The 14,263-nt window shown below is 35.4% G+C and overlaps 1 protein-coding gene across 1 annotated transcript in view; it reads left to right on the forward strand.

Moving 5' to 3' along the window:
- Nucleotides 1-14,263, forward strand: part of LOC127837494 (general transcription factor 3C polypeptide 5-like) — a 62,921-nt gene that overhangs the window by 133 nt on the left and 48,525 nt on the right. Inside the window, exons 2-5 of the mRNA XM_052364633.1 lie at nucleotides 14-268; nucleotides 2,469-2,548; nucleotides 6,722-6,837; nucleotides 11,021-11,174. Coding sequence (XP_052220593.1) covers nucleotides 125-268; nucleotides 2,469-2,548; nucleotides 6,722-6,837; nucleotides 11,021-11,174 — 494 coding nt within the window. The 5' untranslated portion in view covers nucleotides 14-124. The remainder of the gene's footprint in view (nucleotides 1-13; nucleotides 269-2,468; nucleotides 2,549-6,721; nucleotides 6,838-11,020; nucleotides 11,175-14,263) is intronic.

Below are 14,263 nucleotides of genomic sequence, written 5' to 3' on the forward strand. Positions count from 1 at the left end.
ATCTATTTTAAGTATATTCTGAATATTTCTATGTTTTATAAACCGATTTATGAAACACACTGAAAGGTTTTGAGGCTTAAAACGCGAAATAAAAATAATTCACAACAACAACAACATTTCTAAAATGTCTGTTTGGACAGAAAGTAACAAGAGAATCGATGTCGAGTACAACGGATCTCGTACATTCCTCTGCGTTGAACATCCCGCTTTAATTTCAAATCCTGAGAAAGCTGTGAAAACACTCGGAGGTGTGGATGCAGTGGCTGTTGTGAGTAACAGTAGTTCGGATGTTAAATATTTCCGAATATTTGGCATCAGGGCTTTTTTTCTTGTTTTTGTGAAGCGGCCTTGGCCCCCAAACTTTGTGAGTCGCAAACTATCTTAAATTGTGAAAATTACAGTTGTGAACCTCTTGAAATTGTGCAAATTAGAGTCGCGAAAGTACCAAAAGCCAATATATTTTTAAGAAGTATACATGCAATGATGCATACAAGCATAAAGAAGTTGTGGCTTACAGTACACTCCACGCGTTTTCCCCAAGTTCCCTCCTTACTCCGCAGGGATTGACCTGGAGGGAGATTAAGAAAATCCCTCGATACGCGGCGTTTGCATGATTTTGGACGCGGCGGTTAACGATCGGCAAAACTGATTAGCCGACGCGGCGGCCCTCGGCGTTGGCAACGTGGGGGAAACTCCGTGTTTTACGACATAACGATCAATTTAACTTTGTTTGACTTCCTGATTTTCAAATAAAATTACATTAACATGTATTACAAGTACGTATATATATTTATTTATATATATAAAATTTACCATTAAAAAAACAACCAAGATAGATAGATCCCCACGTGGTTGTAGAAGTAGTATAGAAAACTCGTTGATTTACAACAAACAAAACGTCGTCTTTAAACTGATACTTACCAATTAATATAATCACAGTTTGCAACATTGTTTTCATTTTGATAATTTAATCCAAAGTTTTCATGTAAGCAGGTGTTTTTTCTATACTGAACATGTAAACAAATGACCAAGGACCCTAAAAGTCTCGCAAATCTGTGTGGATTGACAGTTTGACGTTATCAAAGAAAACCTGCTTCCTGTCTGAAGGCATAACTTACTCAAGTAAACACGTTCAACGAATGCATAAGGAATGGTTTTAATTGTCGGAACAAAGTGGATTATCTGCTCACTAATGCATTTATTTTCTCTTTGTAGGTAGGTTATTCCATTGATTGCTAAAAGAAGGTGGTAACTATTGAGTTGATAGTTGCATTAAATATTCACAGTTGTATTCTAATTGCGTCGACATTCAAAACAATGTTTACCAGTAATTATGGACCAAATAAGCAGAGTGACATTCACACATGTTAATCCCTTATGTCAAAACACCGCAGACAGCAGTCTACACAATAGGTCAGTAGACAAGCTTTGCGTGTTTTCATAACGTCGAACACTTAATCCAGTTTCGCCCAGATGTCTTCTTTAATCAGTTTACAGAACAATTACTGTTAAAATAATTACTCTACTAAAATACCGTAACGATAAAGATTCGGCGTGCTCGATTTGAAATTATTTTGGAGGAAATATCAACTTATTCGCGATATAATTTTGTTAAAAAATACCAAAGAAGCTTTTAAGCGAAATCAACATAATTAAGTGTTCTCTGCGCTACAAAGTTTGTATAAAAAAATCAATACACGCACGCTTTGCAGGAGTATACCTTGACCTTGTACATTGCAGCATAATGTTCGCGCGCTTTTGTCGGGAAATATACATGATGACTGTATATTGGAAGCGTTTGTAAACGTCGTGTTAACATTTAAAATTATAGTGTGTTTCGGATTACTTATTATTATTCTCATTTGGAAATTTTACGGAACATTTATCCTTATAATCTTTAAAGGATCACCTGGCGTATTAATTCATATTCTAGACGTACCTGTGAATTAAAACATATATAAATTTTCTATACAATTTTCTTTTTTATACATGTACTACAGTATTTAAACAATTTATTATAACACTGTTTTTATTTTTTGGCATGCCCAGTAGCACACTGCTAACGCGGCGTTGCGCGGCGGTCACTGATAAGAACGGAAATTGTCTGCATTTACTGGCTAGGATAAAGTAATACACGCCGCAGGAATTAGCGAACGCGGCGTAACGCCGAGCGTTTTATCGAGCTCACCTCGCTCTTCCAACGCCGCGTGAACACTCGCTAGCAGAAAAAAACCCGCGGAGGGAGCGCGTTTTTTGGGGAAAACGCCTGGAGTGTACTGTATCATTCATTAACACATTGCTTTGATATGATTGTCTATTATACAATATTCAACCTTAAAAATATGTAATGACAGCTGAATTAACACTAACATTAAAAAAAATTATGTCACATTTATGAACAATAAAATTACATCACCAAAAACAATTTATTAACTAAGCATTTAAAAAAAATATATTTTTATATTTAGATCTTCAATGATCCTGTGAAAAGACTGCCTTTGAGATGGCGACCAGAAGATATTTACAGCAAACCCACATATGGAGACAGGTAAACGCAATCGAGCTTCGCTCTGTGAATAGGGTGTTTAATGCATGTGCGTCAAGTGTCGTCCCAGATTAGCCTGTGCTGTCCACACAGGCTTATAAGGGAAATACTTTCAGCTTTTTTGTACTTCTAATAAGGAAGGCTCTTCTTGATGAAAATCTAGATAAGGCCAGGCATTGAATAATATTTTCAGAGCCACTCGCCCTGCAGGGCGAATAGGCCTGACAATCCACTGCCCTTCACTTTAATCTACTCGCCCTGCATTTAAAAAAAATATATCTATATTTATAGTTATGATCAACCAGAACCTTTTTAACCTACCTATAAACATAGTGACACTATACTGAAAACAAATTAACTATACATTATCTGATGGATTTTATTTGCGTTCCTTACGTTTTCTGCACCTGTTTCCTTTTCTCAATACTTTCAGCTTCTCGTTTTGATGACCTTTCTTTCTGTTCCCTGTCTCCACCCCCTTGCAGATATTTTAAAATAGAACCCTTTTTCAATGCTGAGTTTTAACATTTTAGACCAACTTTTACATAAAGACACGCTTGATTGACAAATGGTTACAATATGGTAAATTTTGGCGAATGCTTCTGATCACGAATTATTCTGTTTATTAATAATTATTGTTTCTGTTTAATTTAATTAAATTTAAAAAGTATAATAATTAACCAGTTACCGGTATGTATTATTTTTTATTGATATTTACATTAAAATGACATTTTATTCTTCACGGAATGACCAATATAATTAGATGTTTTTTCACTTTTAATCGATTAGCTAAGAGCACTGACACCTACGAAAAGAGCGCAGCCGATTTCGAGAAATATTTTCACTGTGCCTGTGACAGTCATTTTTCATTGTCAAAACAAGGTGTAGTTTCTTTGTGTACTAAACCTATTTTTTGCTGTTCGAAATTTTTTTCGCAATTTGTATCGATGTGGCAGGAGTTCTGGAACTGAATTTATATTTCTAAACTTGAAAAACATCACTTGCCTGGTCGGTCGAGTATTTATCAAACTTTACTCGCCTGACCGTCAACTTCACTCGCATATGCAAGCGGTTGAGTGGATTCTTCAATGCCTGAAGGTGGCAAGAATCATCCCTGATTAACCTGTGTGTATGCAATTTAAGAATCATGCTTCATATAATGTAAAACTAGAAGTTCTTGTTTAGCTTTAACCCTTTGCATGCTGGGAAATTTGTCGTCTGCTAAAATGTCAGCTGCTGAATTTCTAAAATTAGCATTTCTTCGATTTTTTTTCAAAAAATACTATTAGAATAGCAAACAGTTTGGATCCAGATGAGACGCCACGTTCTGTGGCGTCTCATCTGGATCCAAACTGTTTGCAAGGGCCTTCAAAATTCGGTTCCCGCACTGAAAGAGTTAAAAAGGGTGTTGTTGAAAAATGTTGTGATGAAAATAATTTGAGCATAATTAGGCAAACCATTATTGTATGTAAATAGAGCTGCTTGGAGTTAATTTAGCATTGTACTTGGATGTTTTATATTGAGAGTTCAATTTTAACCATATTAAGTAATAAATTATCATGTTAAAGCAGTTTATGAGGGCATTTAAGTCACCTGAAGTAAGAGCACTTGAAGTGTCCAATTAAATGTAAAACAAAATGGTAGAAACAAGAAAGTGCATGAAATTAATAAAGTTAAATGTTTTTTTTTTGTTTTGTAAAACATAGTGTTTTGTTTCATGATAAAATTTTATGTTATATGCATTTCCAAACGGTGGAAGCTGCAAAAAAGAAAAAGAAAATTGGTTTGTTTACGTAGAATATAGTTTACACTCGTGATAAGGTCCCCATGGTGTAGTGGATATGGTGTCCGCCTAGGAACCGGAAGGTCATGGGTTTGATCCCCACTTTAGAACTCCCTCAAAGACACCAAGTACTGGTTCTACCGAGGACACAGACTGGAGAATGGTCCAATAAGTTGTAGGTTTTAGATGCAATCGATCAAGCTAAAATAAATAGGATTAAACTAAAAGACTGTTCTTCTAAATTCGGTATGTAGTGACATCTAATAGTCCTCTACCAAATTTGTTCAAAGTATTCCCCTGGGCTCAAATTTGACCCTGCCCCGGGGGTCACAAAACTGAACATATGCTTATATAAAGCCTCTTTTGTGCAAACTTTAAAAATCTTCCTGTCCATAACCATTGGGCCTAGGGCTACCAAATTTGGTATGAAGTGACATAGTTCTCTACCAAGTTTGTTCAAATTATGCCCCTGTGACCAAATTTATTTCTTGAAGGCCCCCATTAAAAAGTTGTTCAAGAAAATTTGATTCGTCAAAAAACATGGCCACAGGAAGTCGTTGAACTTTGCATGTTTATGCGTTTTTTCAATTTATTCATTATGGGATGAATAAACTATTTTCTTCTCAAACTAAAAGTTTATCAAAATACACTTGGAATAACTTTTAAATAATAAGAGATTAATGCATACATGTCGAGCGTGAAAGGTAGACCAACATGTTAGCTATCCATGAATGATAACCCTTTACCAAACGACACAAGGTTCAGTTACTTTGTGTACTAAACCTATTTTTTGTTCGTTCGAAAAATTGTTCGCAATTTGTATCGATGTGGCAGGAGTTCTGGAACTGAATTTATATTTCTTAATTTGAAAAACATCACTCGCCTGGTCGGTCGAGTATTTATCAAACTTTACTCGCCTGACCGTCAACTTCACTCGCATATGCGAGCGGTCGAGTGGATTCTTCAATGCCTGAAAGCGGAAAGTATCATCCCTGATTAACCTTTTGTTTATGCAATTTAAGAATCACACTTCATATAATGTAAAACAAGAAGTTCTTGTTTAGCTTTAAAAAGGGTGTTGTTGAAAAATGTTGTGATGAAAATAATTTGAGCATAATTAGGCAAACCATTATTGTATGTAAATAGAGTTGCTTGGAGTTAATTTAGCATTGTACTTGGATGTTTTAGATTGAGAGTTTGATTTTAACCATATTTAGTAATAAATTTTCATGTAAAAGCAGTTTATGAGGGTATTTAAGTCACCTGAAGTAAGAGCACTTGAAGTGTCCAATTAAATGTAAAACGAGATGGTAGAAACAAGAAAGTGCATGAAATTAAAAAAGTTAAATGTTTTTTTTTTGTTTTGTAAAACATAGTGTTTTGTTTCATGATAAAATTTTATGTTATATGCATTTCCAAATGGTGGAAGCTGCAAAAAAGAAAAAGAAAATTGGTTTGTTTACGTAGAATATAGTTTACACTAGTGATAAGGTCCCCATGGTGTAGTGGATATGGTGTCCGCCTAGGAACCGGAAGGTCATGGGTTTGATCCCCACTTTAGAACTCCCTCAAAGACACCAAGTACTGGTTCTACCGAGGACACAGACTGGAGAATGGTCCAATAAGTTGTAGGCTTTAGATGCAATCAAGCTAAAATAAATAGGATTAAACTAAAAGACTGTTCTTCCCAGGTTCAATGTATCCAACTTGCTGATGAATGAAACCATGTTCTTCCCAGGTTCAATGTATCCAACTTGCTGATGAATAAAACAATGTTCTTCCAGGTTCAATGTATCCAACTTGCTGATGAATAAAACCATGTTCTTCCCTGAGGTTCAATGTATCCAACTTGCTGATGAATAAAACCATGTTCTTATCAGGTTCAATTATCCAACTTGCTGATGAATATAACAATGTTCTTCCCAGGTTCTATGTTTCCAACTTGCTGATGATTATAACAATGTTCTTCCAGGTTCAATGTATCCAACTTGCTGATGAATATAAAAATGTTCTTCCCAGGTTCAATGTTTCCAACTTGCTGATGAATAAAACAATGTTCTTCCTAGGTTCAATGTTTCCAACTTGCTGATGAATAAAAAATGTTCTTACCAGTTTCAATGTATCCAACTTGCTGATGATTATAACAATGTTCTTCCAGGTTCAATGTATCCAACTTGCTGATGAATAAAACAATGTTCTTCCTAGGTTCAATGTTTCCAACTTGCTGATGAATAAAACAATGTTCTTCCTAGGTTCAATGTTTCCAACTTGCTGATGAATAAAACAATGTTCTTCCTAGGTTCAATGTTTCCAACTTGCTGATGAATGAAACACTGTTCTTACCAGGTTCAATGTCTCCAACTTGCTGATGAATAAAACAATGTTCTTTCCAGGTTTAATGTATCCAACTTGCTGATGAAGGTGGTGAAAAGACGCAGGAAGTCAGATGGAAAAGAAGATTACCGAATTGAAGTGTTTGGCATTATAAATGTCACCTACAGATTCGCATGTGCGTATAAATATATACATGTATATAGTTTTTTATATTTACAATATATTTTTATATATATTGTTTTTGCCCTGTCTGTTGGTTTGTTTGTTTGCTTGTTGGTTTGTTGGTTTGCATCAAACTTAAACATTTGCCATAACTTTTGCAATATTGAAGATAGCAACTTGATATTTGGCATGCATGTGTATCCCATGGAGCTGCACATTTTGGGTGGTGAAAGGTCAAGGTTATCCTGCAAGGTCAAAGGTCAAATGTATGGGGGGGACAAATACATCTTGTTTTCTTTATTTTGGACTTCATGTAACATATTGAAGTGTTCGGCATTATAGATGTCACATACAGATTCCAATGTGCGTATGCATATATTTATATGATTTATTTCTTTATTTTGGACTGTGTAACGCTTTAAGAATGAGTGTTGCATAATACCCACTAAATTGGATTGCTGCATGGAAGTGTTCAGCATTATTGATGTCACCTACAGGTTACGATGTGCGTATAAGTATATTTATAAGATTTCTTTCCTTATTTTGGTTTTATTCGTAGCTGCTTTAAGAATGGGTTTTATATCCAATAAATTTAAGTGTTCGGAAATATAGAAGTCGTCTACAGATTTCAATGGGCAAATAAATATATTCATATAATTTCTTACTGCATTTTGGACTTTTTGTAACGCTTTAAGAATAGGCTGCATACCCACTAAATTGTAAATTTTATTTTGTTAAATTGCCTCACATTTTGGTTGTGTACTGTTTTTTTTAAATGTATACACACTGCATACCCGTAAAAACATGTGTTTCACGTTCTGAGAAAAGTGGGCATATGTATGCTTGTGCGTAAAGTGTTGTCCCAGGTTAGCCTGTGCAGTATGCACAGGCTAATCAGGGACAACACTTTCCGCTTTTATGACATTTTTCATTTAAATTGAGTCTCTTCTTAGCAAAAATGAAATTTTTAAAAGGCGGAAAGTGTCGTCCCAGATTAGCCTGTGCAGACTGTACAGGCTAATCTGGGACGAAACTTTACGCACATGCATTATGCCCACTTTTCTGAGAACATGACTCATGTTAATTTTATTTAATCACATTCCAACCATTGTTGTCACTGCTTTTACATTTGTTATTAAAACTGACATTTGTCTTAATTTCTTTTTATTATGAAATATATTATTTGGAGTAATTGACCAAACCAGACTAAGATGTGACAGTCTTTATTCAGCACTTCTGATATAATTCAAAGCCCTGCAATGAATGGAATATTAAAGTGTCCAAATATCATTTTTAGTGGTCAATGAAGATACTTTGTGACAGCAAGTTGGCTAAAACCTGTTTATGTGTTGCTATTTTAATAATTACAAAAAAAATCAACACATTCACTCTTGATACCATTTTGAATGTTGAAAGCAAGTCAATACCAGCATAGAAAAGATGCTTATTGTCTAATGTAAAAAATGTGTAGGAAATTTCTTGCAACAAACAACAATTTTCAAAGACAAGTCAAATCTATTGATTCCAGTACCTATGAGTTTTACATTAAAAAAATGTCTGTATTTCTTTCAGCAATGACATATTGCCAGTATTTGCTCATGTAAAGTTTTTTATTAGATTTTCCAGATTTTTTTCTTCAAATTTTCTCTTTTTAGCTCCACTGGCCAGAGGCCAGCCGGGCTTATGTCATGGTCCTGTGTCCGTCGTGCCTGCGTGCGTGCGTTAACTTTTTCTTTAAACATCTTCTTCTCCTAAACTACAAGTCTTATTCTGATAAAACTTCTCACAAATGTTTCTGGGGTGAAACTCTTTCAAATTTGTTCAAATTATGCCCCTGAGGTCGAATTTGACCCCGCCCCCGGTGTCAATAAATTGAACATATGCTTATATAAAGCCTATTTTGTGCAAACTTTAAAAATCTTCTTGTCCATAATCATTGGGCCTAGTGCTACCACATTTGGAATGCAGTGACCTTTAATAGTTCTCTAATTTGTTTGTTAATATTATGCCCCTGGGGTCAAATTTGACCCTGCCCCGGGGGTCACAAAAATGAACATATGCTTATATAAAGCCTATTTTGTGAAAACTTTAAAAATCTTTCTGTCCATAACCGTAGGGCCTAGGGCAACCAAATTGGGTATATAGTGACATCTAATAGTTCTCTACTTAGTTTGTTCAAATTATGCCCCTGGGGAAAATTTAACCCTGCCCCGGGGGGTCACAAAAATGAATTTCGCTTAAATAAGGCCTGTTTTGTGCAAACTTTAAACATCTTCCTGTCCATAAACGTATGGCATAGGGCTACCAAATTTGGTATGTAGTGACATCTAATAGTCCTCTATCAAGTTTGTTCAAATTAAGCCCGTGGGATCCAAATTGACTGTTCCCTAGGGGTCACAAAATGGAACATATGCTTATATTGGGCCTATTTTGTGCAAACTTTAAAAATCTTCTGTCCATAACCATTGGGCCTATTTCTACTAAATTTGGTATGTATTAAAATCTTATAGTTCTCAACCAAGTTTTTTCAAATTATATCCCTGGGGTCAAATTTGACCCTGCCCTGGGGGTTACAAAAATGAACATAAAACTATGCTTAAATAAGGCCTATTTTGTGCAAATTTTTAAAATCTTCTTGTTCATAATTATAGAGCCTAGGGCTACTAAATTCGGTATGTAGTGACATCTAATAGTCCTCTACCAAATTTGTTCAAAGTATTCCCCTGGGCTCAAATTTGACCCTGCCCCGGGGGTCACAAAACTGAACATATGCTTATATAAAGCCTCTTTTGTGCAAACTTTAAAAATCTTCCTGTCCATAACCATTGGGCCTAGGGCTACCAAATTTGGTATGAAGTGACATAGTTCTCTACCAAGTTTGTTCAAATTATGCCCCTGTGACCAAATTTATTCCTTGAAGGCCCCCATTAAAAAGTTGTTCAAGAAAATTTGATTCGTCAAAAAACATGGCCACAGGAAGTCGTTGAACTTTGCATGTTTATGCGTTTTTTCAATTTATTCATTATGGGATGAATAAACTATTTTCTTCTCAAACTAAAAGTTTATCAAAATACACTTGGAATAACTTTTAAATAATAAGAGATTAATGCATACATGTCGAGCGTGAAAGGTAGACCAACATGTTAGCTATCCATGAATGATAACCCTTTACCAAACGACACATTTTGGACTGCCCCAAAATGAAAGAGATTGCAGGCGAGAAATAATATTGTAAAGGACTATTTATAAATCTCATCATGAGCAATTTCTCCTTTTTGAAACCGGAAGTCCTGTTTTCAGAACGAAAACAAACTCTTCAGAAGGAGTTATGGTCTATTGGAATGTCAGATGGAAAAAGTAAAGGAAAGTTATGTCAAGCTAATTGTTTGTCATGATATCTCTTTAAACCTCACGCTATATGCAAGTAGTGTTGCCATGATTGCAACATCTAGATGAATTATTATTCAATTTGTTGTGTCATAAACATTTACTTTGTTTAACAAATAACCTCTACAAAGTTATCATTCCTTCTGCCTTTCTGCACCTCATGAACCTGAAAAACTCGAAACCTTATGTTTCCTCAGGCAAATATCTTCTTTGTACATTAACAATTTCTTCACCACGTTTACAATCCTGCTACGCTCACCAATGCCTCAAGAATGAAGTAAAGTTCAGATGATCTACGTCATTAGGTATTTTGCATACATGTTTGTCATGAACTATATAAGTAACAGAAACTTTGAAACCTACAAACACTTTTTGGAATTTTGGAAAAAGATTCATGATTGAATGAAGGAACTTTCATTAATCTTGTAGAACATGCATAGATTTGATCTCCAGCATCTAACAATATTTGAAATAGAAAGAACGACAATATCTTTCGGAGAGATACAATGTTAATGTACCTACGTTATAAGCAAAGGACCTGTGCGACAATTCCCGGGCTTTTTAGTCTGTTTAGTTAACACTGTAGTAACGTTTTCCATTTATAAAAATGCTCACCCTTCCAACTTGGGACGCCCAGTGGGACGAGGGATAGAAAGAGAAAGTCACATGCTGCTGTTCATTTCAACTCATGCGCATTGCACTCATTTTTTTCGCATAAAAAAACAGTGGAGCGATACAGGGCCATCATGGCCCTCTTGTTTTTTAATTGTTTCCATATTTTTTTTGACATTTTCCCGTATGTTTTTCAGCGATGACAGATTTCCAGTATTTGCCCATGCGTTCCACAGCAACAGGAGAGTATGAAAGTATCTATGAAAAAGTTGTTATCGACCACCTTGTGTCTCGCAAGAAGTATTTCTCAACTGATGTACCCCTGTACATTCCACCAATGACATTTTCAAGGTGCAAATTATTGTTCTTTTAAGCTCTTTTATTAAAGCTCTTTTTGAAATCTTGACTGAAATTTTCACATAACAGAAATGTTTCATGTTTCCTTTACTTCACTTACAAGTCTGTTTTCTTTAAATTGTGAAACATCTGTGAACTCTTAACTGAAATTTGCCCGTGTCAGCAATGTTTTTTAGCTCGACTATTATATATGAAATATATATAGTGGAGCTATCCTACTCACCCCGGCGTCGCCGTTAGCGTTCCCGTTAGCGTGCAAATGTTAAAGTTTGCATACTACCCCAAATATTTCCTATGTCCTTTGACATATTGCTTTTATATTAAGCATACTTCTTAACCAACATGACCCAAATCTATAAACAAGAGCAGACAACTGTATCAAGCATTTTGACAGAATTATTGCCCCTTTTATACTTACAGGGCTCGAAATTAACTTTTTTTTCTACTCGCAAAACATTACGAGCAGCTTTAATACCAACTCGCAAAATCAAAAACAATCTCGCAAATTTTGCAAGAAACATAAAAAAGTTTGGACATTAATATAGTACTATTAAAACAAAATAAAAAGTACTTAACATGCACATTTAATTTCTGCAATCATACAAAGATATCAGTTCCTTGGACCATAAGGGTATTGTTTTCAAATATAAGTGTGTCATGTTCACTCAGAAAACAAAGTTTTAGTGTCAGTTTGGGATATTTTTAATGGATTTTCAAATATTGAAAAAAATCAGCTATGATATCGTGTGTTGAGACCGACGTCACCTAAATACAAATCAAAGGTTAACTTTGCTTTATCTTTCGTATTTTTATTTCCATTCTTTGTACCAATACTATCCGCGTATCTGTACTATAAATATACCAGTCTACATACAAGGTGCGCGCTTCCGCATACAGGTATTCAGACGTTCTATAAGTTGACCTAAGGTTTAGCGTTCATGACGTCGAGTGCATTTATATTACTAGTTTTTTTCCACTATTTCTTTACTTGGAAAATAATAATAGTGGCTTAAAACTTAACTCGCAATCAGTATTTTTCACTCGCATTTTGCAAGTGTGAGTGTAAATTTTGAGTCCTGACTTAGAATATGCGTACTATTGATAAATCTAAGTTAAAGTTTGCGTACCACCTCAAATATTTTCTATGTCCTTTGACATATTGATATCATATTTTGCATACTTCTTTACCAACATGAACCCAATCTATAAACAAGAGCAGACAACTGTATCAAGCGTTTTGGCAGAATTATTGCCCCTTTTATAATTAGATAATTGAACATTTTGCTTATTTGCTTAAATTGCCATAACTTCTTTATTTATGATCACATTCATACTTTGACAAAACAACACTTACGTGTCATACCACAATGCACTCCACCCAAACCATCCCTTATGCCCCACCCCAGAATCCCCCCCCCCCAAAAAAAAATGTGTTTCCTTATTTTTGAAAGATCTTCTTATTGAATGACCACACACCCACATTATACCCCCCCCCCCTCTCCATGATGGCTTACGTTATACTGTGTCAAGCACTCGAATAGTCGAGCACACTGTCCTCTGACAGCTCTTGTTTCTTACACACTCTATAGAATAAGCATTTCATATTATAGAAATCAGGTTTTTTTTTGGGTTGTAGGGGAAGGGGCCTTTAGCCCTTAGGTTGGGGAAATTTCACGCGCGATTTTCTACTTTTGGGGAAATTTCACGCGTTTTACCCTTAATAGGGGGAAAAATTTTAAGGGTCTTACTTTTACTGTTAATTGGGTTAAAAAAAACAAAAAAGACTGTTATTTTCTTCATACATCAATATTTGTGGTTAATTTACATGGCCGGCTGTGCCAGACTGAGTTGACCTTGACAGGGACTGGCTGTGACAGTTTCAGACTGTTCAGGAACAGACTGCTGCAGTGGACTTACTTCTGTGAAGAAAGCTGAAATAACCTCGTTATTCGCAATTATTTGGGGATATTTCCGGTAATTTCGCCAGTTATGCGACATTTTGCCTTTTTTGGTGACATTTAACGTAAAGCGAGTTGACAGTTATCGTAATCGGCCAAGGGAGGTAATCATTGTCGTAACATTTATACAGTACAGAACGGCGTGACTTGTGAACCATAATTGGACGGGTACCACAGACGGTGTTATGTACAATATTGAGCGAATTTGTTGTAAAATTCAATCGTTTTGAACTGTTTTATGGAGGGGAAAAGCTTCTGCTTGGGGAATTTTTCGGTCCGGAAAGGGGAAAAAAGTAGCCTAGATTGCTTGGGGAAGACGCCGATATTCGGCGTCTGTTATATAAGGTAAAAAAAACCTGGAAATATATACAAAGCATAAGCTTCCAAGTCTGGGGTAAGCTTCAATCAACATCGTTAAAGGGGGGGGGCATATCAAAAGTTTTTACCCTTAATACATAATTACACATTGTAAAGTTCGACCACCTTGTTTCTCGCAAGAAATATTTCTTCACTAAAGTGCCCTTTTTTAAGTTGCAATTTCTGTTTTTTTTCTGCTCGTTTGCTCCCTTAACTACTTTTGGAAAGCATTTGGGTTTTTTTTCTGTGTATCATTGTTTTGTTTTGACATGCTGACATATTTTGTTTGCCAGTTTGTGCTGAAATTAGGCTTTTTCATTAGTATAACCTTTTAATTAAAAAAAATAGGCCAATTTCTATTAGTTCTTGAACAAGATTGCCAAAGATGGCGTTGAGTAGTTAATCTGAGTTAAAGGCACTATAATGATTTGAAAAAGAATTGTTGAGGGTTGACTCAGGAACATATATGTGAAATTTTAGCTGCTTTAATGGTATGCATGGACGGATCCAGGACCACACATTTTGCACATAATTTAATTTGCCCAGTATCATTAACATTCTCAATTTTTGAGCTCAAATTGGCCTAGTATCTTGAACATAATCTATTTTTACGCTTAAAGAAAAGATGGTAGGTCCTGGGTTAGATTCCAATGTGGGAGTGTTGGTTAAATGTTCCAAATATACACCAAGTACTGGTTATAGGCAAACAGACTCAAGAGCATTTCAATAAGCCTCAGGCTTATGCTGCAATCAAGCTAAAATAAATAG

This window comes from Dreissena polymorpha, chromosome 7 (genome assembly GCF_020536995.1).
Source record: "Dreissena polymorpha isolate Duluth1 chromosome 7, UMN_Dpol_1.0, whole genome shotgun sequence".
Lineage (NCBI taxonomy): Eukaryota > Metazoa > Mollusca > Bivalvia > Myida > Dreissenidae > Dreissena > Dreissena polymorpha.